Raw genomic sequence first — 24,557 nt, 5'->3', positions numbered from 1 at the left:
AGAGAGAGGAGGGGTAGGACTGGCTAGATGGTTGTTATGATATAGAGAGGAGGAGGGGTAGGACTGGCTAGATGGTTGTTATGATAGAGAGGAGGAAGGGTAGGACTGGCTAGATGGTTGTTATGATAGAGAGAGGAGGGGTAGGACTGGCTAGATGGTTGTTATGATATAGAGAGGAGGAGGGGTAGGACTGGCTAGATGGTTGTTATGATAGAGAGGAGGAAGGGTAGGACTGGCTAGATGGTTGTTATGATAGAGAGAGGAGGGGTAGAACTGGCTAGATGGTTGTTATGATAGAGAGAGGAGGGGTAGGACTGGCTAGATGGTTGTTATGATAGAGAGGAGGGGTAGGACTGGCTAGATGGTTGTTATGATAGAGAGAGGAGGGGTAGGACTGGCTCGATGGTTGTTATAGAGAGAGGAGGGGTAGGACTGGCTAGATGGTTGTTATGATATAGAGAGGAGGGGTAGGACTGGCTCGATGGTTGTTATAGAGAGAGGAGGGGTAGGACTGGCTCGATGGTTGTTATAGAGAGAGGAGGGGTAGGACTGGCTCGATGGTTGTTATAGAGAGAGGAGGGGTAGGACTGGCTAGATGGTTGTTATGATAGAGAGAGGGTTAGAATGTGTAAGGGGTCAGTTTAGGGGCGTAGAAGGAGGGGTGGCTGTGATGGGAGAGGGGATACAGTGTAGAGGCCGTGTGTGTACAAGAGTTATTGGTTTGGGCCCCGGAAATTGTTGTCCTGCACCTTTATGTTAGGAAAAGTGTGTGTGTGTGTGTGTGTGTGTGTGTGTGTGTGTGTGTGTGTGTGTGTGTGTGTGTGTGTGTGGTGTGGCTGCTTACCTGTGAATGGGTGCAGCCAAGTGAAAGTAGGGCAGAACTGGTCGTCCCTACTAGTGTCCACACACACACTGATCACTTAAAGATGCACTATGCAGATGTCGTTCTGCCATTTCCTGGTCGATAGAATTCTACTAGTTCTTCATTTCAGTTCATGTGACAAATGAAGCAGGTGTCTTGTGGAGACTTATTGAACCATGTTAACAGCTGTGAAATTCCCCTTTCAAGCCGGTGTACAACCCCGAAAGTAAAGTCGTAAACAAATGTCGTCTGGTTGCCCAGGAAGTGACACATTTCGACTGGAACTATAATAACTCATCACGTATTCAGCCGTTACAGTTGTCATGCTCTCTGTCTTTCAGGCTGTTCCTCCAAGTCATTCAGTGGTCATGCTCTCTGTCTTTCAGGCTGTTCCTCCAAGTCATTCAGTGGTCATGCTCTCTGTCTTTCAGGCTGTTCCTCCAAGTCATTCAGTGGTCATGCTCTCTGTCTTTCAGGCTGTTCCTCCAAGTCATTCAGTGGTCATGCTCTCTGTCTTTCAGGCTGTTCCTCCAAGTCATTCAGTGGTCATGCTCTCTGTCTTTCAGGCTGTTCCTCCAAGTCATTCAGTGGTCATGCTCTCTGTCTTTCAGGCTGTTCCTCCAAGTCATTCAAGCTGTACTCTCCAAAGGAGCCCCCCAACGGCAGCTCCTTCCCCCCGTTCCACCCCGGCACCATGCTGGACAGAGACCTGGGGTCAGTAGGATGCACACACACCTGACCCGTTGTTGCATTCTGTGTGTCATTTATGTAGTGCGTGTGTGTGTGTCTTTCTGAGTCGGGGTGAGCGGTTAGCTCCTCCCCCGAGATGGATTGTTACAGGAAGTCCTGCTAGCTCGTCCAGATCTCAGGGTGATGTGTGTGTGTGTGTGTGTTGGGGGGGTACATGTCTAGGCTAACTGTCTCATCTGGTTCTTACAGATAACAGGCAACAGTTACAATTCACATTTTGTGTGTATTAAACTAGATGTTTCCTTGACAGTTTGTTTTCTCTCTCTGCAGCCCAACCCCCATGTACCCCCCCTCATACCTGGAGCCTGGAATAGGGTAAGACTTACAGTTTCTAGTCTGGATGTTTCTGGTCTAGATATCACAGACCTGCATCCATTTCTGCTACGTTCTGCGTTTTTAGTGGATTGAAATATGTGCCTGTACTCAGTTTAGGTTCCAGTAGATTTTACTGTTGAAGTGGGAAGTTTACATACACTGAGGTTGGAGTCATTAAAACTGGTTTTTCAACCACTCCACAAATTTCTTGTTAACAAACTATAGTTTTGGCAAGTCGGTTAGGACATCTACTTTGTGCGTGACACAAGTAATTTGTCCAACAATTGTTTACAGACAGATTATTTCACTTATAATTCACTGTATCACAATTCCAGTGGGTCAGAAGTTTACATACACTAAGTTGACTATGCCTTTAAACAGCTTGGAAAATTCCAGAAAATGATGTCATGGCTTTAGAAGCTTCTGATAGGCTAATTGACATAATTTGAGTCAATAGGAGGTGTACCTGTGGATGTATTTGAAGGCCTACCTTCAAACTCAGTGCCTCTTTTCTTGAAATCTTGGGGAAATCAAAGACCATCAAGACCTCAGAAAAATAATTGTAGACCTCCACAAGTCTGGTTCATCCTTGGGAGCAATTTCCAAACGCCTGAAGGTACCAGGTTCATCTGTACAAACAATAGTACGCAAGTATAAACACCATGGGACCACGTAGCCGTCATACCGCCCAGGAAGGAGACGCATTCTGTCTCCTAGAGATGAACCTACTTTGGTGTGAAAAGTGCAAATCAATCCCAGAACAACAGCAAAGGACCTTGTGAAGATGCTGGAGGAAACAGGTACAAAAGTATCTATATCCACAGTAAAACGAGTTCTATATCGACATAACCTGAAAGGCCGCTCAGCAAGGAAGAAGCCACTGTTCCAAAACTGCCATATAAAAGCCAGACTACGGTTTGCAACTGCACATGGGGACAAATATTGTTCTTTTTGAAGAAATGTACTCTGGTCTGATGAAACAAATAGAACTGTTTGGCCATAATGACCATCGTTATGTTTGGAGGAAAGAGGGGGAGGCTTGCAAGCCGAAGAACACCATCAGAACCGTGGAGCACGGGGGTGGCAGCATCATGTTGTGGGGGTGCTTTGCTGCAGGAGGGACTGGTGCATGTCACAAAATAGATGGCATCATGAGGAGGAAAATTATGTGGATATATTGAAGCAACATCTAAAGCTTGGTCACAAATGGGTCTTCCAAATAGACAATGATCCCAAGCATACTTCCAAAGTTGTGGCAAACTGGCTTAAGGACAACAAAGTCAAGGTATTGGAGTGACCATCACAAAGCCCTGACCTCAAACCTATAGAGAATTTGTGGGCAGAACTGAAAAAGCGTGTGTGAACAAGGAGGCCTACAAATCTGACTCAGTTACACCAGCTCTGTCAGGAGGAATGGGCCAAAATTCACCCAACTTATTGTGGGAAGCTTGTGGAAGGCTACCTGAAACGTTTGACCCAAGTTAAACAATTTAAAGGCAATGCTACCAAATACTAATTGAGTGTATGTAAACGTCTGACCCACTGGGAATGTGATGAAAGAAATAAAAGCTGAAATAAATAATTCTCTCTACTATTATTCTGACATTATACATTCTTAAAATAAAGTGGTGATCCTAACTGACCTAAAACAGAGAATTCTTACTCGGATTAAATGTCAGGAATTGTGAAAAACTGAGTTTAAATGTATTTGGCTAAGGTGTATGTAAACTTCCGACTTCAACTGTATATTTAGGTGCCGTTAAAGCCAGTTTTCTATAAGAGGCGCCGTTACTTCGGCCCAAGTCCATCTAACCTTTCCTGTCTGTCTCAGGAGACACACACCATACGGGAACCAGACAGACTACAGGATATTTGAGCTCAACAAACGGCTACAGAACTGGACAGAGGTAGAATGGAGCTGAACGCTTAACTTCATCTCTCTGCCCGTCTGTCTGTCTGCCCGTCTGTCTGTCTGCCCGTCTATCTGTCTGCCCGTCTATCTGTCTGCCCGTCTATCTGTCTGCCCGTCTATCTGTCTGCCCGTCTATCTGTCTGCACCTCTGTCTGTATGTCTGTCTGCCCGTTTATCTGTCTGCACGTCTGTCTGTTTGCACGTCTGTCTGTCTGCACGTCTGTCTGTCTGTCTGCCCGTCTTCCTGTCTGCATGTCTGTCTGTCTGCATGTCTATCTGTCTGCCCGTCTATCTGTCTGCACGTATGTCTGTCTGCCCATTTGTCTGTCTGCCCGTCTGTCTGTCTGTCCGTCTGTCTGCACATCTGTCTGTCTACCCGTCTGTCTGCCCGTCTGTCTGCCCGTCTGTCTGTCTGCCCGTCTGTCGGTCTGTCTGTCTGCCCGTCTGTCTGTCTGCCCGTCTGCATGTCTGTCTGCACGTCTGTCTGTCTGCACGTCTGTCTGTCTGTCTGCCCGTCTTCCTGTCTGCATGTCTGTCTGTCTGCATGTCTATCTGTCTGCCCGTCTATCTGTCTGCACGTATGTCTGTCTGCCCATTTGTCTGTCTGCCCGTCTGTCTGTCTGTCCGTCTGTCTGCACATCTGTCTGTCTACCCGTCTGTCTGCCCGTCTGTCTGTCTGCCCGTCTGTCGGTCTGTCTGTCTGTCGGTCTGTCTGTCTGCCCGTCTGTCTGTCTGCCCGTCTGCATGTCTGTCTGCCCGTCTATCTGTCAGCACGTCTGCATGTCTGTCTGTCTGCATGTCTGTCTGTCTGCACGTCTGTCTGTCTGCCCGTCTGTCTGTCTGCCCGTCTGTCTGTCTGCCCGTCTATCTGTCTGCACGTCTGTCTGTCTGCCCGTCTGTCTGTCTGCACGTCTGTCTGCCTGTCTGTCTATCATTCTTCTTCCCCCTCGTTCTCACGTCATTTTACTAAGACTACCATACTGAATACTGTGCTAACTCCCCCTCTCCTCTCTCCAGCACTGTGATAATCTGTGGTGGGATGCATTCACTACAGAGTTATTTTTTTTAGTACCTACTAGGCTGATTTTAACATGTTGCTAACTATTCCCCTCTCTCTCCATTTCTCTCTCTCCTTTCTCCATATCTCTCTCCCTCTCCCTATCCCTCTCTCTCTCTCCCTCTCCCTATCCCTCTCTCTCTCTTTCTCTCCTCTCTCTAGGAATGTGATAATCTGTGGTGGGATGCATTCACTACAGAGTTCTTTGAGGACGATGCCATGTTGACCATAACCTTCTGTCTGGAGGATGGGCCCAAGAGATACAGTAAGAACACACACACACACACACACACACAGAGACGGACACAGAGACAGTTGTTGTTGTTTTCTCTGCGTCCTGTTATTAGATTCAAATGTTTTAGGTCACATGACTACCAGGGAAATGCTTCATAGACAACAGGTGTAGACTACCAGGGAAATGCTTCATAGACAACAGGTGTAGACTACCAGGGAAATGCTTCATAGACAACAGGTGTAGACTACCAGGGAAATGCTTCATAGACAACAGGTGTAGACTACCAGGGAAATTATTTCCAACACTGCATAGTTAGAGATGAGAGAAAAAAAATATTGAAATTGTGACACGAGGAAGAAATCCACAGTGAAAATAACATGGTTATGTACAGGAAGTACCAGTACTGAGTTGTTGTGCAGGGATATGAGGTAATAACATGGTTATATACAGTGAGTACCAGTACTGAGTCAATGTGCAGGGATATGAGGTAATAACATGGTTATATACAGTGAGTACCAGTACTGAGTCAATGTGCAGGGATATGAGGTAATAACATGGTTATATACAGTGAGTACCAGTACTGAGTCATTGTGCAGGGCTATGAGATAATAACATGGTTATATACAGTGAGTACCAGTACTGAGCCAATGTGCAGGGATATGAGGTAATAACATGGTTATATACAGTGAGTACCAGTACTGAGTCAATGTGCAGGGATATGAGGTAATAACATGGTTATATACAGTGAGTACCAGTACTGAGTCATTGTGCAGGGCTATGAGATAATAACATGGTTATATACAGTGAGTACCAGTACTGAGCCAATGTGCAGGGATATGAGGTAATAACATGGTTATATACTGTGAGTACCCGTACTGAGTCATTGTGTAGGGATATGAGGTAATAACATGGTTATATACAGTGAGTACCAGTACTGAGTCATTGTGCAGGGCTATGAGGTAATAACATGGTTATATACAGTGAGTACCAGTACTGAGTCATTGTGCAGGGATATGAGGTAACTGAGGTAGCTATATACTGTACATATAGGTAGGGCTGAAGTGACTCGGCAACAGGATAGATAACAGACAGTAGCAGCAGCTTTGGTAGCGAGTATGAAAGTGTGCTGTGTGTGTGTGTTTGGGTGAGTGTGTGTGTGGGAATATATAGTGTGTGTTGGAGTGGAAGTATGTGTGGTGTCATTATGCGTGTGTGTGTGTTTGGGTGAGTGTGTGTGTGTGTGTGTTTGATTGGGTGAGTGAGTGTGTGTGTGTGTTGGGGTGAGTGTGTGTGCATAGTCAATGCAAAAGAGTTAGTGCCAAAAAGTCATGATTGTAGTCTGTTTTGTAATGAATACGGCCAGTTTCCTGGACACAGACGAAGCCTGGATCCTCCGTTGATCTGGCTGATTGGTTCAGGACCAGGGATAATGTGTGTCTGGGAAACCACCCTATGAGACTCTGTTGTTGTGTACTTACGCTCCACTGTTCTTCTGCTTCCTGTCTCCTCCTCCTCCTCCGCAGCGATTGGCCGGACGTTGATCCCGCGGTACTTCCGGAGTATATTCGAGGGGGGCGCCACCGACCTCTACTACGTGTTGAAGCACCCCAAAGAGTCCTTCCACAACAACTTCGTCTCGCTGGACTGTGACCAGTGTACCATGGTTACGCAGAACGGAAAACCCATGTTCACACAGGTGTGTGTGTGTGTGTGTGCGTAGGCTATGTCTTTCCTGCGGACACTATTGTAAACATGAGGGAGATTCCTAACATCAAAATCTGCATTTGTAACTCAACTGAATGAGTTCAGTGCATCTTCTATGTGAAAGTCTACACATGTAAGTCATGCTAGGATTCGGCACATAGTTGCTGGTGAATTGCTATCTTTGCGCGCAACAAATATTCTGAACATAACTTTCGTGATCTCCTTTTGTAGAAAGTGCAACGCTGACCTCTGACCCCTCTAGGTGTGTGTGGAGGGTCGTCTGTACCTGGAGTTCATGTTTGACGACATGATGAGGATCAAGACGTGGCACTTCAGCATCCGACAGCACCGTGAACTGATACCACGCAGTATACTGGCCATGCACGTGAGTTAAACACATTCACCTGTTGTCTAATAGCGATGGGAGACAGATCAATACATGGTGACCTCTCGCACCCCTGACCTCTCGCACCCCTGACCTCTCGCACCCCTGACCTCTCGCACCCCTGACCTCTCGCACCCCTGACCTCTCGCACCCCTGACCTCTCGCACCCCTGACCTCTCGCACCCCTGACCTCTCGCACCCCTGACCTCTCGCACCCCTGACCTCTCGCACCCCTGACCTCTCGCACCCCTGACCTCTCGCACCCCTGACCTCTCGCACCCCTGACCTCTCGCACCCCTGACCTCTCGAACCCCTGACCACTCGGACCCCTGACCTCTCGGACCCCTGACCTCTCGGACCCCTGACCTCTCGGACCCCCGACCTCTCGAACCCCCGACCTCTCGGACCCCCGACCTCTCGGACCCCCGACCTCTCGGACCCCCGATCTCTCGGACCCCCGATCTCTCGGTCCCCCGATCTCTCGGACCCCTGATCTCTCAAACCCCTGACCTCTAACCCTACAGGCCCAGGACCCCCAGATGTTAGACCAGCTGTCTAAGAACATAACCAGATGTGGACTGTCGAACTCCACCCTCAACTACCTCCGAGTGAGTACACACAAATATCAACAACAACAAATGCAGATCCCTACCTCCCAGTGAGTACACACAAACATCAACAACAACAAATGCAGATCCCTACCTCCCAGTGAGTACACACAAACACAAACATCAACAACAACAAACATAGATCACTACCTCCCAGGGAGTACACACAAACATCAACAACAACACATAGATCACTACCTCCCAGGGAGTACACACAAACATCAACAACAACACATAGATCACTACCTCCCAGGGAGTAGACACAAACATCAACAACAAACGTAGAACCCTACCTCCCAGTGAGTACACACAAACATCAACAACAACAACACATAGATCACTACCTCCCAGGGAGTACACACAAGCATCAACAACAACAAACATAGATCCCTACCTCCCAGTGAGTACACACAAACATCAACAACAACAAACATAGATCCCTACCTCCCAGGGAGTACACACAAACATCAACAACAACAACACATAGATCACTACCTCCCAGTGAGTACACACAAACATCAACAACACATAGATCACTACCTCCCAGTGAGTACACACAAACATCAACAACAACAAACATAGATCCCTACCTCCCAGGGAGTACACACAAACATCAACAACAACAACAACACATAGATCACTACCTCCCAGTGAGTACACACAAACATCAACAACAACAACACATAGATCACTACCTCCCAGTGAGTACACACAAACATCAACAACAACAACACATAGATCACTACCTCCCAGTGAGTACACACAAACATCAACAACAACATAAATGACTGTGAGGTTAAAGTGCAAACTGTCAGCGTTCATTTAAGGGTCTGTTCATCCATATCGGGTGAACCGTCTAGAAATTACAGCACTTTTTCTACGTAGTAGTAGTAGTTTAACATAGTACTAATATGTATAGTGATAGTTTAATATAGTACTGATAGGTATAGTAGTAGTTTAACATAGTACTGATAGGTAGGGTAGTACATAGTACTGATAGGTATAGTAGTAGTTTAACATAGTACTGATAGGTATAGTAGTAGTTTAACATAGTACTGATAGGGTAGTACATAGTACTGATAGGTAGGGTAGTACATAGTACTGATAGGTATAGTAGTAGTTTAACATAGTACTGATAGGTATAGTAGTAGTTTAACATAGTACTGATAGGTATAGTAGTAGTTTAACATAGTACTGATAGGTAGGGTAGTAGTTTAACATAGTACTGATAGGTAGGGTAGTACATAGTACTGATAGGTAGGGTAGTACACAGTACTGATAGGTAGGGTAGTACATAGTACTGATAGGTATAGTAGTAGTTTAACATAGTACTGATAGGTATAGTAGTAGTTTAACATAGTACTGATAGGTAGGGTAGTACATAGTACTGATAGGTAGGGTAGTACATAGTACTGATAGGTAGGGTAGTACATAGTACTGATAGGTAGGGTAGTAGTTTAACATAGTACTGATAGGTAGGGTAGTACATAGTACTGATAGGTATAGTAGTAGTTTAACATAGTACTGATAGGTAGGGTAGTACATAGTACTGATAGGTATAGTAGTAGTTTAACATAGTACTGATAGGTAGGGTAGTAGTTTAACATAGTACTGATAGGTAGGGTAGTAGTTTAACATAGTACTGATAGGTAGGGTAGTACATAGTACTGATAGGTATAGTAGTAGTTTAACATAGTACTAATAGGTATAGTAGTAGTTTAACATAGTACTGATAGGTAGGGTAGTACATAGTACTGATAGGTAGGGTAGTAGTTTAACATAGTACTGATAGGTATAGTAGTAGTTTAACATAGTACTGATAGGTAGGGTAGTACATAGTACTGATAGGTAGGGTAGTACATAGTACTGATAGGTAGGGTAGTAGTTTAACATAGTACTGATAGGTAGGGTAGTAGTTTAACATAGTACTGATAGGTAGGGTAGTACATAGTACTGATAGGTAGGGTAGTAGTTTAACATAGTACTGATAGGTAGGGTAGTAGTTTAACATAGTACTGATAGGTAGGGTAGTACATAGTACTGATAGGTATAGTAGTACACAGTACTGATAGGTAGGGTAGTAGTTTAACATAGTACTGATAGGTAGGGTAGTAGTTTAACATAGTACTGATAGGTAGGGTAGTACATAGTACTGATAGGTAGGGTAGTAGTTTAACATAGTACTGATAGGTAGGGTAGTAGTTTAACATAGTACTGATAGGTATATTAGTAGATTAACACAGTACTGATAGGTAGGGTAGTACACAGTACTGATAGGTAGGGTAGTAGTTTAACATAGTACTGATAGGTAGGGTAGTAGTTTAACATAGTACTGATAGGTAGGGTAGTAGTTTAACATAGTACTGATAGGTAGGGTAGTACACAGTACTGATAGGTATAGTAGTAGTTTAACATAGTACTGATAGGTAGGGTAGTAGTTTAACATAGTACTGATAGGTAGGGTAGTAGTTTAACATAGTACTGATAGGTATAGTAGTAGTTTAACATAGTACTGATAGGTAGGGTAGTAGTTTAACATAGTACTGATAGGTATAGTAGTAGTTTAACATAGTACTGATAGGTATAGTAGTAGTTTAACATAGTATTGATAGGTAGGGTAGTAGTTTAACAGTACTGATAGGTATAGTAGTAGTTTAACATAGTACTGATAGGTAGGGTAGTAGTTTAACATAGTACTGATAGGTATAGTAGTAGTTTAACATAGTACTGATAGGGTAGTACATAGTACTGATAGGTAGGGTAGTACATAGTACTGATAGGTATAGTAGTAGTTTAACATAGTACTGATAGGTAGGGTAGTAGTTTAACATAGTACTGATAGGTAGGGTAGTACAGGGTACTGATAGGTATAGTAGTAGTTTAACATAGTACTGATAGGTAGGGTAGTAGTTTAACATAGTACTGATAGGTAGGGTAGTACATAGTACTGATAGGTAGGGTAGTAGTTTAACATAGTACTGATAGGTATAGTAGTAGTTTAACATAGTACTGATAGGTAGGGTAGTACATAGTACTGATAGGTAGGGTAGTACATAGTACTGATAGGTAGGGTAGTAGTTTAACATAGTACTGATAGGTAGGGTAGTAGTTTAACATAGTACTGATAGGTAGGGTAGTAGTTTAACATAGTACTGATAGGTAGGGTAGTACATAGTACTGATAGGTATAGTAGTACACAGTACTGATAGGTAGGGTAGTAGTTTAACATAGTACTGATAGGTAGGGTAGTAGTTTAACATAGTACTGATAGGTAGGGTAGTACATAGTACTGATAGGTAGGGTAGTAGTTTAACATAGTACTGATAGGTAGGGTAGTAGTTTAACATAGTACTGATAGGTATATTAGTAGATTAACACAGTACTGATAGGTAGGGTAGTACACAGTACTGATAGGTAGGGTAGTAGTTTAACATAGTACTGATAGGTAGGGTAGTAGTTTAACATAGTACTGATAGGTAGGGTAGTAGTTTAACATAGTACTGATAGGTAGGGTAGTAGTTTAACATAGTACTGATAGGTATAGTAGTAGTTTAACATAGTACTGATAGGTATAGTAGTAGTTTAACATAGTACTGATAGGTATAGTAGTAGTTTAACATAGTATTGATAGGTAGGGTAGTAGTTTAACAGTACTGATAGGTATAGTAGTAGTTTAACATAGTACTGATAGGTAGGGTAGTAGTTTAACATAGTACTGATAGGTATAGTAGTAGTTTAACATAGTACTGATAGGGTGGTACATAGTACTGATAGGTAGGGTAGTACATAGTACTGATAGGTATAGTAGTAGTTTAACATAGTACTGATAGGTAGGGTAGTAGTTTAACATAGTACTGATAGGTAGGGTAGTACAGGGTACTGATAGGTATAGTAGTAGTTTAACATAGTACTGATAGGTAGGGTAGTAGTTTAACATAGTACTGATAGGTATAGTAGTAGTTTAACATAGTACTGATAGGTAGGGTAGTACACAGTACTGATAGGTATAGTAGTAGTTTAACATAGTACTGATAGGTATAGTAGTAGTTTAACATAGTACTGATAGGTATAGTAGTAGTTTAACATAGTACTGATAGGTAGGGTAGTAGTTGAACATAGTACTGATAGGTAGGGTAGTACATAGTACTGATAGGTAGGGTAGTACATAGTACTGATAGGTATAGTAGTAGTTTAACATAGTACTGATAGGTAGGGTAGTACACAGTACTGATAGGTAGGGTAGTACATAGTACTGATAGGTATAGTAGTAGTTTAACAGTACTGATAGGTAGGGTAGTACATAGTACTGATAGGTATAGTAGTAGTTTAATATAGTACTGATAGGTAGGGTAGTACATAGTACTGATAGGTAGGGTAGTACATAGTACTGATAGGTATAGTACTAGTTTAACATAGTACTAATAGGTATAGTAGTAGTTTAACATAGTACTGATAGGTATAGTAGTAGTTTAACATAGTACTGATAGGTATAGTAGTAGTTTAATATAGTACTGATAGGTATAGTAGTAGTTTAACATAGTACTGATAGGTAGGGTAGTACATAGTACTGATAGGTAGGGTAGTACATAGTACTGATAGGTATAGTAGTAGTTTAACATAGTACTAATAGGTATAGTAGTAGTTTAACATAGTACTGATAGGTATAGTAGTAGTTTAACATAGTACTGATAGGTAGGGTAGTACATAGTACTGATAGGTAGGGTAGTACATAGTACTGATAGGTATAGTAGTAGTTTAACATAGTACTGATAGGTAGGGTAGTACATAGTACTGATAGGTAGGGTAGTAGTTTAACATAGTACTGATAGGTAGGGTAGTACATAGTACTGATAGGTATAGTAATAGTTTAACATAGTACTGATAGGTATAGTAGTAGTTTAACATAGTACTGATAGGTAGGGTAGTACACAGTACTGATAGGTAGGGTAGTAGTTTAACATAGTACTGATAGGTAGGGTAGTACATAGTACTGATAGGTAGGGTAGTACATAGTACTGATAGGTAGGGTAGTAGTTTAACATAGTACTGATAGGTATAGTAGTAGTTTAACATAGTACTGATAGGTAGGGTAGTACACAGTACTGATAGGTATAGTAGTAGTTTAACATAGTACTGATAGGGTAGTACATAGTACTGATAGGTAGGGTAGTACACAGTACTGATAGGTAGGGTAGTAGTTTAACATAGTACTGATAGGTATAGTAGTAGTTTAACATAGTACTGATAGGTAGGGTAGTACATAGTACTGATAGGTAGGGTAGTAGTTTAACATAGTACTGATAGGTATAGTAGTAGTTTAATATTGTCCCCTGATATTGCCATACAGCTTCCACCTAACAAACCTTTCATATCCAGGGGGAGTTTCTGGACGGGCCTAAAAACTAGAGTACACCATTTGACTGAAGTCCACTGTGAAGGACATGCTATCGTGTGAAGAGAGAGTCTTGTCTTTCGTGTCATGAATAATTCACACCTGGTGGTAATTTCCACTACACAAAGAATGGTTGTCTTGTCTCTCTGTCATCTCAAGTCTCCCTCCCTCCCTCCGTCATGTGTCTCTCCTGTAGCTGTGTGTGATTCTGGAGCCCATGCAGGAGCTGATGTCCAGACACAAGACCTACAGCCTCAGCCCCAGGGACTGTCTCAAGACCTGCCTCTTCCAGAAGTGGCAACGCATGGTGGCCCCGCCAGGTAACACACACACACAACGTGTAGGCGCACACACACACACACACACACACACACACACACACACACACACAACGTGCAGGCACACACACACACACACAACGTGCAGGCGCATACACACACACACACACACAACGTGCAGGCGCACACACACACACACACAACGTGCAGGCGAACACACACAGGCAGACAGAAGGTGCACCACATGCGTGAACGCGTGGACACACACACACTCCTCCTCCCTAACACCAAGCTCTCCCTCTCTCCCCCCTTTCCCCCAGAGGAGCCGGAGAGGCAGGCTCCCAGTAAGCACACACACGCGCGCACATACACACAACCTCTCACACACACATCAAGATTGGGTTCCGGGTTCCAAGACTGCACACACCTCTTCACCTCCGTCCTAACTCTCTCTCCCGCTCTCCTCTCTCCTCCCCAACTCTACCCCCTCCTCCTCTCCTCTCTACCCCCCCATCCTCTCCTCTCTACACCCTCCTCCTCTCCTCTCTACCCCCCCCCTCTCATCTCTATCCCCCCCTCTCCTCTCCACCCCTCCCCTCTCTACCCCCCCCCCCTCCTCTCCTCTCTACCCCCCTCTCCTCTCTACCCCCCCTCTCCTCTCTACCCCTCCTCTCTACCCCCTCCTCTCCTCTCTCTCCCCCCCTCCTCTCCTCTCTACCCCCCCTCTCCTCTCTACCCCCCCTCTCATCTCTATCCCCCCTCCTCTCCTCTCTACCCCCCTCCTCTCCTCTCTACCCCCCTCCTCTCCTCTCTACCCCCTCTCATCTCTATCCCCCCTCTCCTCTCCACCCCTCCCCTCTCTACCCCCCCCCTCTCCCTCTCTACCCCCCTCTCATCTCTACCCCCCTCCTCTCCTCTCTACCCCCCTCTCATCTCTATCCCCCCTCCTCTCCTCTCTACCCCCTCCTCTCCTCTCTACCCCCCTCCTCTCCTCTCTACCCCCCCTCTCCTCTCTACCCCCCTCATCTCATCTCTATCCCCCCCCCTCTCCTCTCCACCCCTCCCCTCTCTACCCCCCCCTCCTCTCCTCTCTACCCCCCTCTCATCTCTATCCCCCCTCCTCTCCTCTCTACCCCCTCCTCTCCTCTCTACCCCCTCCCTCTCCTCTCTACCCCCCTCTCCTCTCTACCCCCTCTCATCTCTATCCCCCCCCCTCCCTCTCCACCCCCTCCCCTCTCTACCCCCCCTCCTCTCCTCTCTACCCCCCCCTCTCATCTCTATCCCCCCTCCTCTCCCTCTCTACCCCCCTCCTATCCTCTCTACCCCCCTCTCCTCTCTACCCCCCCCCTCTCATCTCTATCCCCCCCTCTCCTCTCTACCCCCTCCCCCTCTCCTCTCTACCCCCTCCTCTCCTCTCTACCCCCCTCTCCTCTCTACCCCCCCTCATCTCCTCTCTACCCCCCCCCTCTCCTCTCTACCCTCCCTCCTCTCTACCCCCCTCCTCTCTACCCCCTCCTCTCCTCTCTACCCCCTCCTCTCCTCTCTACCCTCCTCTCTCCCCCCCTCCCTCCTCTCTACCCCCTCCTCTCCTCTCTACCCCCCCTCCTCTCCTCTCTACCCCCCCTCCTCTCCCTCTACCCCCCCTCCTCTCCCTCTCTACCCTCCTCTCCTCTCTACCCCCCCTCTCCTCTCTCTCCCCCCTCTCCTCTCCTCTCCCCCCCCTCCCTCTCTCTACCCCCCTCCTCTCCTCTCCCCTCCTCTCCTCTCTACCCCCTCCTCTCCTCTCTACCCCCCCTCCTCTCCTCTCTACCCCCCTCCTCTCCTCTCTACCCCCCTCCTCTCCTCTCTACCCCCCTCTCCTCTCTACCCCCCCTCCTCTCCTCTCTACCCTCCTCTCCTCTCCTCTCTACCCCCCTCCTCTCCCTCTCTACCCTCCTCTCCTCTCCTCTCTATCCCCCCCTCTCCTCTCTACCCCCCTCCTCTCCTCTCTACCCCCCTCTCCTCTCTACCCCCCCCTCCTCTCCTCTCTACCCCCCCTCCTCTCCTCTCTACCCTCCTCTCCTCTCTACCCCCCTCCTCTCCTCTCTACCCCCCCTCCTCTCCTCTCTACCCCCTCCTCTCCTCTCTACCCCCCCCCTCTCCTCTCTACCCCCCCTCCTCTCCTCTCTACCCCCCTCCTCTCCTCTCTACCCCCCCTCCTCTCCTCTCTACCCCCCCCCCCTCCTCTCTACCCCCCCCTCCTCTCCTCTCTACCCTCCTCTCCTCTCTACCCCCCCCTCCCTCTCTCCTCTCTACCCTCCTCTCCTCTCCTCTCTACCCTCCTCTCCTCTCCCCCCCTCTCCTCTCTACCCCCCTCCCTCTCCTCTCTACCCCCCCTCCTCTCCTCTCTACCCTCCTCTCCTCTCTACCCCCTCCTCTCCTCTCTACCCCCCCCTCTCCTCTCTACCCCCCTCTCCTCTCTACCCCCCCCTCTCCCTCTCTACCCCCTCTCCCTCTCTACCCCCCCTCCTCTCCTCTCTACCCCCTCCTCTCCTCTCTACCCCCCCTCCCTCTCCTCTCTACCCCCTCCTCTCCTCTCTACCCCCCCTCTCCTCTCTACCCCCCTCTCATCTCTTACCCCCCCTCCTCTCCTCTCTACCCCCTCCCTCTCTCCTCTCTACCCCCCCCTCCTCTCCTCTCTACCCCCTCCTCTCCCTCTCTACCCCCCTCTCCTCTCTACCCCCCCCCCCTCTCATCTCTATCCCCCTCCTCTCATCTCTATCCCCCCTCCTCTCCCTCTACCCCCCTCCTCTCCTCTCTACCCCCCTCCTCTCCTCTCTACCCCCCCTCTCATCTCTATCCCCCCCTCCCTCTCCACCCCTCCCCCTCTCTACCCCCCCTCCTCTCCTCTCTACCCCCCCTCTCATCTCTACCCCCTCCTCTCCCTCTCTACCCCCCTCTCATCTCTATCCCCCCTCCTCTCCTCTCTACCCCCTCCTCTCCTCTCTACCCCCCCTCCTCTCCTCTCTACCCCCCTCTCCTCTCTACCCCCCCTCTCATCTCTATCCCCCCCTCCTCCTCTCCACCCCTCCCCTCTCTACCCCCCCCCTCTCCTCTCTACCCCCCCCCTCTCATCTCTATCCCCCCTCCTCTCCTCTCTACCCCCCTCTCCTCTCTACCCCCCCTCCTCTCTACCCCCTCCTCTCTACCCCCTCCTCTCCTCTCTACCCCCTCCTCTCCTCTCTACCCTCCTCTCCTCTCTACCCCCTCCTCTCCTCTCTACCCCCTCCTCTCCTCTCTACCCCCCTCCTCTCCTCTCTACCCCCTCTCCTCTCTACCCCCCTCCTCTCCTCTCTACCCCCCCTCCTCTCCTCTCTACCCCCTCCTCCCCTCCTCTCTACCCCCCTCCTCTCCTCTCTACCCCCCTCCTCTCCCTCTCTACCCCCCTCCTCTCCTCTCTACCCCCTCCCCTCTCCTCTCTACCCCCTCCTCTCCTCTCTACCCCCCCCTCTCCTCTCTACCCCCCCCCTCTCCTCTCTACCCCCCCCTCTCCTCTCTACCCCCCTCCTCTCCTCTCTACCCCCCCCCTCTCCTCTCTACCCCCCCCCTCCTCCTCTCCTCTCTACCCTCCTCTCCTCTCTACCCCCCCTCCTCTCCCTCTCTACCCTCCTCTCCTCTCCTCTCTATCCCCCCCTCTCCTCTCTACCCCCTCCTCTCCTCTCTACCCCCCCCCTCCTCTCTACCCCCCCTCCTCTCCTCTCTACCCCCCCTCCCTCTCCTCTCTACCCTCCTCTCCCTCTCTACCCCCCCTCCTCTCCTCTCTACCCCCCTCCTCTCCTCTCTACCCCCCTCCCCTCCTCTCTACCCCCTCCTCTCCTCTCTACCCCCTCCTCTCCTCTCTACCCCCCCCCTCCCTCTCTACCCCCCTCCTCTCCTCTCTACCCCCCCTCTCCTCTCTACCCCCTCCCTCTCCTCTCTACCCTCCTCTCCTCTCCTCTCTACCCCCCCCCTCCTCTCCTCTCTACCCTCCTCTCCTCTCTATCCCCCCCCTCCTCTCTACCCCCCTCCTCTCCTCTCTACCCCCCCCCCTCTCCCTCTACCCCCCCCCCCCCTCTCCTCTCTACCCCCTCCTCTCCTCTCTACCCTCCTCTCCTCTCCTCTCTACCCCCCCCCTCTCCTCTCTACCCTCCTCTCCTCTCTACCCTCCTCTCCTCTCTACCCCCCTCTCCTCTCTACCCCCCTCCTCTCCTCTCTACCCCCCCTCCTCTCCTCTCTACCCCCCTCCTCTCCTCTCTACCCTCCTCTCCCTCTCTACCCCCCCTCCTCTCCTCTCTACCCCCCCTCCTCTCCTCTCTACCCCCCCCCTCTCCTCTCTCTACCCCCCTCCCTCTCTACCCCCTCCTCTCCTCTCTACCCCCTCCTCTCCTCTCTACCCCCCTCCTCCTCTCTACCCCCTCCTCTCCTCTCTACCCCCCTCCCTCTCCTCTCTACCCCCCCCCCCCTCTCCTCCCCTCTCTACCCCCCCTCCTCTCCTCTCTACCCCCTCCTCTCCTCTCTACCCTCCTCTCCTCTCTACCCCCCTCCTCTCCTCTCTACCCTCCTCTCCTCTAGCTGAACCAGCCAGACAGGCCCCTAATAAGAGGAGGAAGCGTAAGATGTCAGGCGGCAGCACCATGAGTGCTGGAGGAGGAACCACCAACAACAACAACAAGAAGAAGAGTCCAGCGAGCAGCTTCCCCCTGTCCAGCCAAGTACCAGTAAGTAGCAGTCACATCAATCACGTGTGTTTTATCAAGCCCTTTTTACATCAGCAGTCCCAGTGTGTTGCAGTTACGTGGTCGAAAACCTCAAAGAGCAAGCAAAGCAGAAGCCAGACCACAGTGGCCAGGAAAACCTTCCTGTAAGGAAGAAACCTATCTTCTACACCCCTATCCTTGTCATGATGTTATCTCCCTCCCCTTTAAGATGTGATGGTGGAGGAAAAGCCCACCCTGATAGGAGGGGAGCTAGCTTTGGTAGTAGTAGTAGTCATCTCCACCCCCTATCTCTGTATGGTTATAATGGTTTCTTCCTCCCCCAAAGGACGTGATGGTGGTGGGAGAGCCCACCCTGATGGGAGGGGAGTTCGGGGACGAGGACGAGCGCCTGATCACGCGGCTGGAGAACCAACAGTTTGACGCGGCCAACGGCATCGATGACGAGGACAGCTTCAACAACAGCCCCGCGCTGGGCGCCAACTCTCCCTGGAACAACAAGGCCCCATCCAGCCAGGAGAGCAAGAGTGACAACCCTACGTCTCAGGCCTCACAGTAGAGGAGGGGAGGGAGGGGAGGGGCTTCCATAGTCTTAAAGGGGTTTCCTCTCCTTGTGGGTGTGTGTCAATTGTCTGTAGTGGCTTCCTGACTGTTCTTATCTTTTTCTCTTAAAGGGGCAATCCGCAGTTGAAAAAATAACTCGGTGTCACCTCGACCTCCTGTTTTAGTAAAAAGCTGAGGGACGGGCCTGGAGAAGTGTAACCACTCTAAAATTCATAGACCGCTATGGGTACAAGGACTTACCATCCAAGATATAACAAAAATATATATATATAGTTTGACGCATGTTTTGAGGCTCTACAGTTTTAACATGAGATGTACAGTGGGTACAGAGTAACCCACGTTGATGTTGTGGGTCGTGACGGGGTGCGTCAGTACAATGAAGCCCCTGAGACAGTTAAAGGTCATATAGTCCTCAAGAATCAACAGGTACATATCATTCATTTAGAAGTCCAAAAAATGGCTGTAGGGACTACGGATTGCCCCTTTTTATAATAGGGATCTTATCTTGGCCTGTGGAGTAGACGGAGTATCCCTCTGGTTGATAAGAGGTTTCCTTTCCCTGTCTACCTTCCTTCATCAGTTCTGATTGGTCAGTGACAGGAAATGACTGAGAGCTATTACTTATATGGGCCTCCTCCATACCTGGCTCTCCGAGCTGCTCTTTTAAGGAGAGACCTGAGGAGAGGGAAGACGCTTGGGACAGTTGAGATGCACCCAGGCAGGGGTGCAGGAAGGGGTGGTGGGGTAGGGAGAGGGCGGCTGAGCGGGGGAGGGGGACACGAGGACGAATCACACATCTACCTTCAGAGGAATCATGGTCACTAGATATGGAGTCTTAACTCTGGTCCACTCTGCTGCTGCACTGTGTGTGTGTGTGTGTGTGTGTGTGTGTGTGTGTGTGTGTGTGTGTGTGGCTGTTACTTGGTCAGAACTAAAGCCTGGACTGTGCCAAAGCTAGCGGACCGGAGTTGAGATCCAATCAGTTTAAAATGCTTTCACACACACACACACACACACACACACACACACACACACACACACACACACACACACACACACACACACACCATTGAAGGAGTACTGATCCAACCTTTTAACAGATAACAGAAAGCATTTAAACAACGACAACATTTTAGAGTTTTATACCAGTCTCTATTTCCCTAGAATGTTTTTATTTTATTTTCTACTCCCGCATTTCAAATCTACTTTTTATTTGTTCTTTTTTACCGACGATATTCAGAAGCTAACAGACCAAGGAGCCAGAACACAGGACTGCTGTTATTCTACCCTCCCCCTGACAAAATATATTTGGTCTGTTTTAATATCTTTTAAAGAGAAATAATTGTGAATGTTTTTCTGTTTTTTGAGATTGATTTTCTCCTTGTTTTTAGTGTATTTGTGCTTGTATATTTAAGGTAGTAGCAACGTTCTGTACGACTGTATTCTGACTTAGAGGTTCCTGAAGCCATTCTGATCTAATGGAAAGAAATTAAATGAAAAAGACATGGACAAAAAGAAGGAAAAAACACATGAACCTCTTAACCAATCCCCTCTCTCCATTTACATCTCTCAACCAATCCCCTCTCTCCATTTACATCTCTCAACCAATCCCGTCTCTCCATTTACATCTCTTAACCAATCCCCTCTCTCCATTTACATCTCTCAACCAATCCCCTCTCTCCATTTACATCTCTCAACCAATCCCCTCTCTCCATTTACATCTCTCAACCAATCCCGTCTCTCCATTTACATCTCTTAACCAATCCCCTCTCTCCATTTACATCTCTCAACCAATCCCGTCTCTCCATTTACATCTCTTAACCAATCCCCTCTCTCCATTTACATCTCTTAACCAATCCCCTCTCTCCATTTACATCTCTCAACCAATCCCCTCTCTCCATTTACACCTCTTAACCAATCCCCTCTCTCCATTTACATCTCTCAACCAATCCCCTCTCTCCATCTACATCTCTCAACCAATCCCCTCTCTCCATCTACATCTCTTAACCAATCCCCTCTCTCCATCTTTCTCTCTCTCTCTTTACAGTGTCCATCCTGATCATAACAGTGACACCTCTCTCTCTTTACAGTGTCCATCCTGATCATAACAGTGACACCTCTCTCTCTCTCTCTTTTTTCTTCTTTCTTTTAAATGTTTTTTTTAACTTGTGTACATTCATTTATAAACCCCTGGGGTACAGTCACCATTGAGAAGACAGAACCCCGGGGTACAGTCACCATTGAGAAGACAGAACCCTGGGGTACAGTCACCATTGAGAAGACAGAACCCTGGGGTACAGTCACCATTGAGAAGACAGAACCCTGGGGTACAGTCACCATTGAGAAGACATAACCCCGGGGTACAGTCACCATTGAGAAGACATAACCCTGGGGTACAGTCACCATTGAGAAGACAGAACCCTGGGGTACAGTCACCATTGAGAAGACATAACCCTGGGGTACAGTCACCATTGAGAAGACATAACCCTGGGGTACAGTCACCATTGAGAAGACAGAACCCTGGGGTACAGTCACCATTGAGAAGACAGAACCCTGGGGTACAGTCACCATTGAGAAGACATAACCCTGGGGTACAGTCACCATTGAGAAGACATAACCCCGGGGTACAGTCACCATTGAGAAGACAGAACCCTGGGGTACAGTCACCATTGAGAAGACATAACCCTGGGGTACAGTCACCATTGAGAAGACAAAACCCTGGGGTACAGTCACCATTGAGAAGACATAACCCTGGGGTACAGTCACCATTGAGAAGACATAACCCTGGGGTACAGTCACCATTGAGAAGACATAACCCCGGGGTACAGTCACCATTGAGAAGACATAACCCGGGGGTACAGTCACCATTGAGAAGACATAACCCCGGGGTACAGTCACCATTGAGAAGACATAACCCTGGGGTACAGTCACCATTGAGAAGACAGAACCCTGGGGTACAGTCACCATTGAGAAGACATGTTTGCATCTTCAAGTTCAGCAGATTTATTTTTTTTTCATTTCATTTTTCTATTTATTTTTAATGAAATATCAGATATACGTTCTGTTTCTCCACCCCCCCCCCCACCCCCCCCACCCGGTTACACTCTCATCCTAAATGTACACTACTATTATCAAATAAGCTAACGATCTACTGCTGTTTAAAACGTCTGAACAGACAACCTGACATCATTCATCCACCCACGTGTCCCAAATGGCACCCTAATCCCTATCAAGTTATGGTCGAAGGTAGTGCACTACATACAGAATAGAGTGTCATTCGGGACGCAACCCCAACTAGTTATTAATGTTTGCCTGAAGTCGTAGGGTTGTATATATTTCCAATACCTGTGTTGTATAGGCTTGATCTGTGATATTGAGTCTGTTGCGCATGTGTTTGGTAATACCTTCAACTCTCACAAGGGGGCGCTGTTAGAGTATCACAAATAAGATCATTACGTCATTACATCCAGTTCAACCCCGCCCCCCCCCCCAGAGCACCCTATGTAGTGCAGTACTTTTGTTCAGGGCCAATATGAGAGCAGGGGGCCATTTGAGACATGGCCCATGTTATTTAGTTCTGTAAATGTCGTTCCAGCTCTGTCAAGTACATTGTGTACATTGTCAGTACAGCTCTGGCTGAAACAGAGAATATGTCCCCAATGGCACCCTATTCCCTACATAGAGCACTACTTTAGACCAGGACCCATTGGGCCTGGTCAAAAGTAGTGCACTATATAAGGGAACAGGGGGCCATTTTGGATGCAAGCCTAGAGAAGGGTGACTGGTACCCTAAACCAACTCTGTAGAAAAAGCCTTGTTTGATATTTTGGTTAGTTTTTTTGCCCTTGATACTTATTGATGAATTAATTAATGTATGGTACCAATAAAAATATACATTTTCACTTTAAAATGAACATTGCGTTGGGACTCTTATTTACTCTTAGGGACTTTTATTGTTGTACGTGTGTATCTGATGCTCATTACAGTGTATTTGAAAAAAAATTCATCATTTCATGAGTTGCTTTTACCTCCCCCTGAACAAAAATACAACAATTTATAAGATTTTACTGAGTTACAGTTCATGTAAGGACATTTAAATAAATAAATTAGGCCCTAATCTATGGATTTCACATGACTGGGAATACAGATATGCATCTGTTGGTCACAGATAACTTTAAAAAAGGTAGAGGTGTGGATCAGAACCAGTCAGTATCTGCTGTGACCATGTGCCTCATGCAGCGCAACACATCTCCTTCACATAGAGTCAATCAGGCTGTTGATTGTGGCCTGTGGAATGTTGTCCCACTCCTCTTCAATGGCTGTGCAAAGTTGCTGGATATTGGCGGGAACTGGAACACGCTATCCTACACCTCAATCCAGAGCATCCCAAACATGCTCAATGGGTGATATGTCTGGTTAGTATGCAGGTCATGGAAGAACTGGGACATTTTCAGATTTCAGTAATTGTGATTAGATCCTTGCGACATGGGGCCGTGCATTATCATGCTGAACCATGAGGTGATGGCGGTGGATGAACGGCAGGACAACGGGCCTCAGGATCTCGTCACGCTGTTTCTGTGCATTCAAATTGTCATCAATATAATGCAATTGTGTTCGTTGTCCGTAGCTTATACCTGCCCATACCATAACACCACCGCCACCATGAGACTCTGTTCACAACGTTGGCATCAGCAAACCACTCGACCACATGACACCATACACGCTGTCTGCCATCTGCCCGGAACAGATGAAACCGGGATTCATCTGTGAAGAGCACACTTCTCCAGCGTGACAATGGCCATCGAAGGTGAGCATTTTCCAACTGAAGTTGGTTACGATGCTGAACTGCTGTCAGGTCGAGACCCTGGTTGAGGACGACGAGCACAGAGATGAGCTTGAGACGACTTCTGACAGTTTGTGCAGAAATTCTTCAGCCGCCCTGACAGTTTCATCAGCTGTCCAGGTGTCTGGTCTCAGACCATCCCGCAGGTCAAGAAGCCAGATGTGGAGGTTCTGGGCTGGCGTGGTTACACGTGGTCTGTGGTTGTGTGGCCGATTGGAAGTACTCCCAAATTCTCCAAAACACATTTTAGAGTGGCCTTTTATTGTCCCCAGTTTAAGGTGCACCTGTGTAATGATCATGCTGTTTCATCAACTTCTTGATATGCCACACCTGTCAGGTGGATGGATTATCTTTGCAAAGGAGAAACGCTCACTAACAGGGATGTAAACACATTATTTCTCTACCGCCTCTCTCTCTCTCCCCTTTTCTCTCTCTCGCTCTGCCCTTCTCTCTAAGACTTTTTATATGGTGAATCAAATGTAGATCAGAAGATGTGATGGCCCTGATGAAGGGTGAGTTTGGTTACATTCAGGTGTGTGTGTGTGTGTTTGTGTGTGTGTATTGCTACTGTTTGACACCTCTATATTTTCATAACTGTGGTTAGTGAAAGGGAGGTCTAGTGACTCAGATAGAGATGTGTGTGTGTGGGTGTGTCTATGCATGTCGGCCTGTTAGACCTTGCCTGCGAGTGTGTGTGTTCCAAACCTGCGGATAGCGATGGAAGCCGTGCCAACCCAGATGGGGACGTTGAGTGATGTCACAGGCATAGCCAGCCTATCAGAGGAGGTTGAGGGCTCTGTGGATCAGATGTAGCCTCAATCCTCACCCTCCTGCCACGCCTACACACCTACGAGACGACGAGGTACGAGTGTGTTGTGCTTCCTGTGTCAGTTGGAGAGCTATACGACAAGGTTCCTCA

General features: G+C 47.7%; 1 protein-coding gene across 1 annotated transcript; it reads left to right on the top strand.

Annotated features, from left to right (window-relative positions):
- Nucleotides 1-1,466: 1,466 nt before the first annotated feature.
- Nucleotides 1,467-22,709, top strand: LOC135533916 (LIM domain-binding protein 1). The gene is made up of 10 exons (XM_064961113.1): nt 1,467-1,576; nt 1,883-1,927; nt 3,759-3,834; nt 5,059-5,161; nt 6,655-6,827; nt 7,098-7,220; nt 7,745-7,828; nt 13,417-13,540; nt 18,089-18,234; nt 18,560-22,709. The coding sequence occupies exons 1-10, from the start codon at nt 1,557-1,559 to the stop codon at nt 18,788-18,790; spliced, it is 1,125 nt and encodes a 374-aa protein (XP_064817185.1). The 5' UTR covers nt 1,467-1,556; the 3' UTR covers nt 18,791-22,709.
- The last annotated feature ends 1,848 nt before the right edge of the window (nt 22,710-24,557 follow it).

The sequence above is a fragment of the Oncorhynchus masou genome, unplaced genomic scaffold, assembly GCF_036934945.1.
Source record: "Oncorhynchus masou masou isolate Uvic2021 unplaced genomic scaffold, UVic_Omas_1.1 unplaced_scaffold_2798, whole genome shotgun sequence".
Lineage (NCBI taxonomy): Eukaryota > Metazoa > Chordata > Actinopteri > Salmoniformes > Salmonidae > Oncorhynchus > Oncorhynchus masou.
This window is presented reverse-complemented; position numbering and strand designations above follow the sequence as displayed.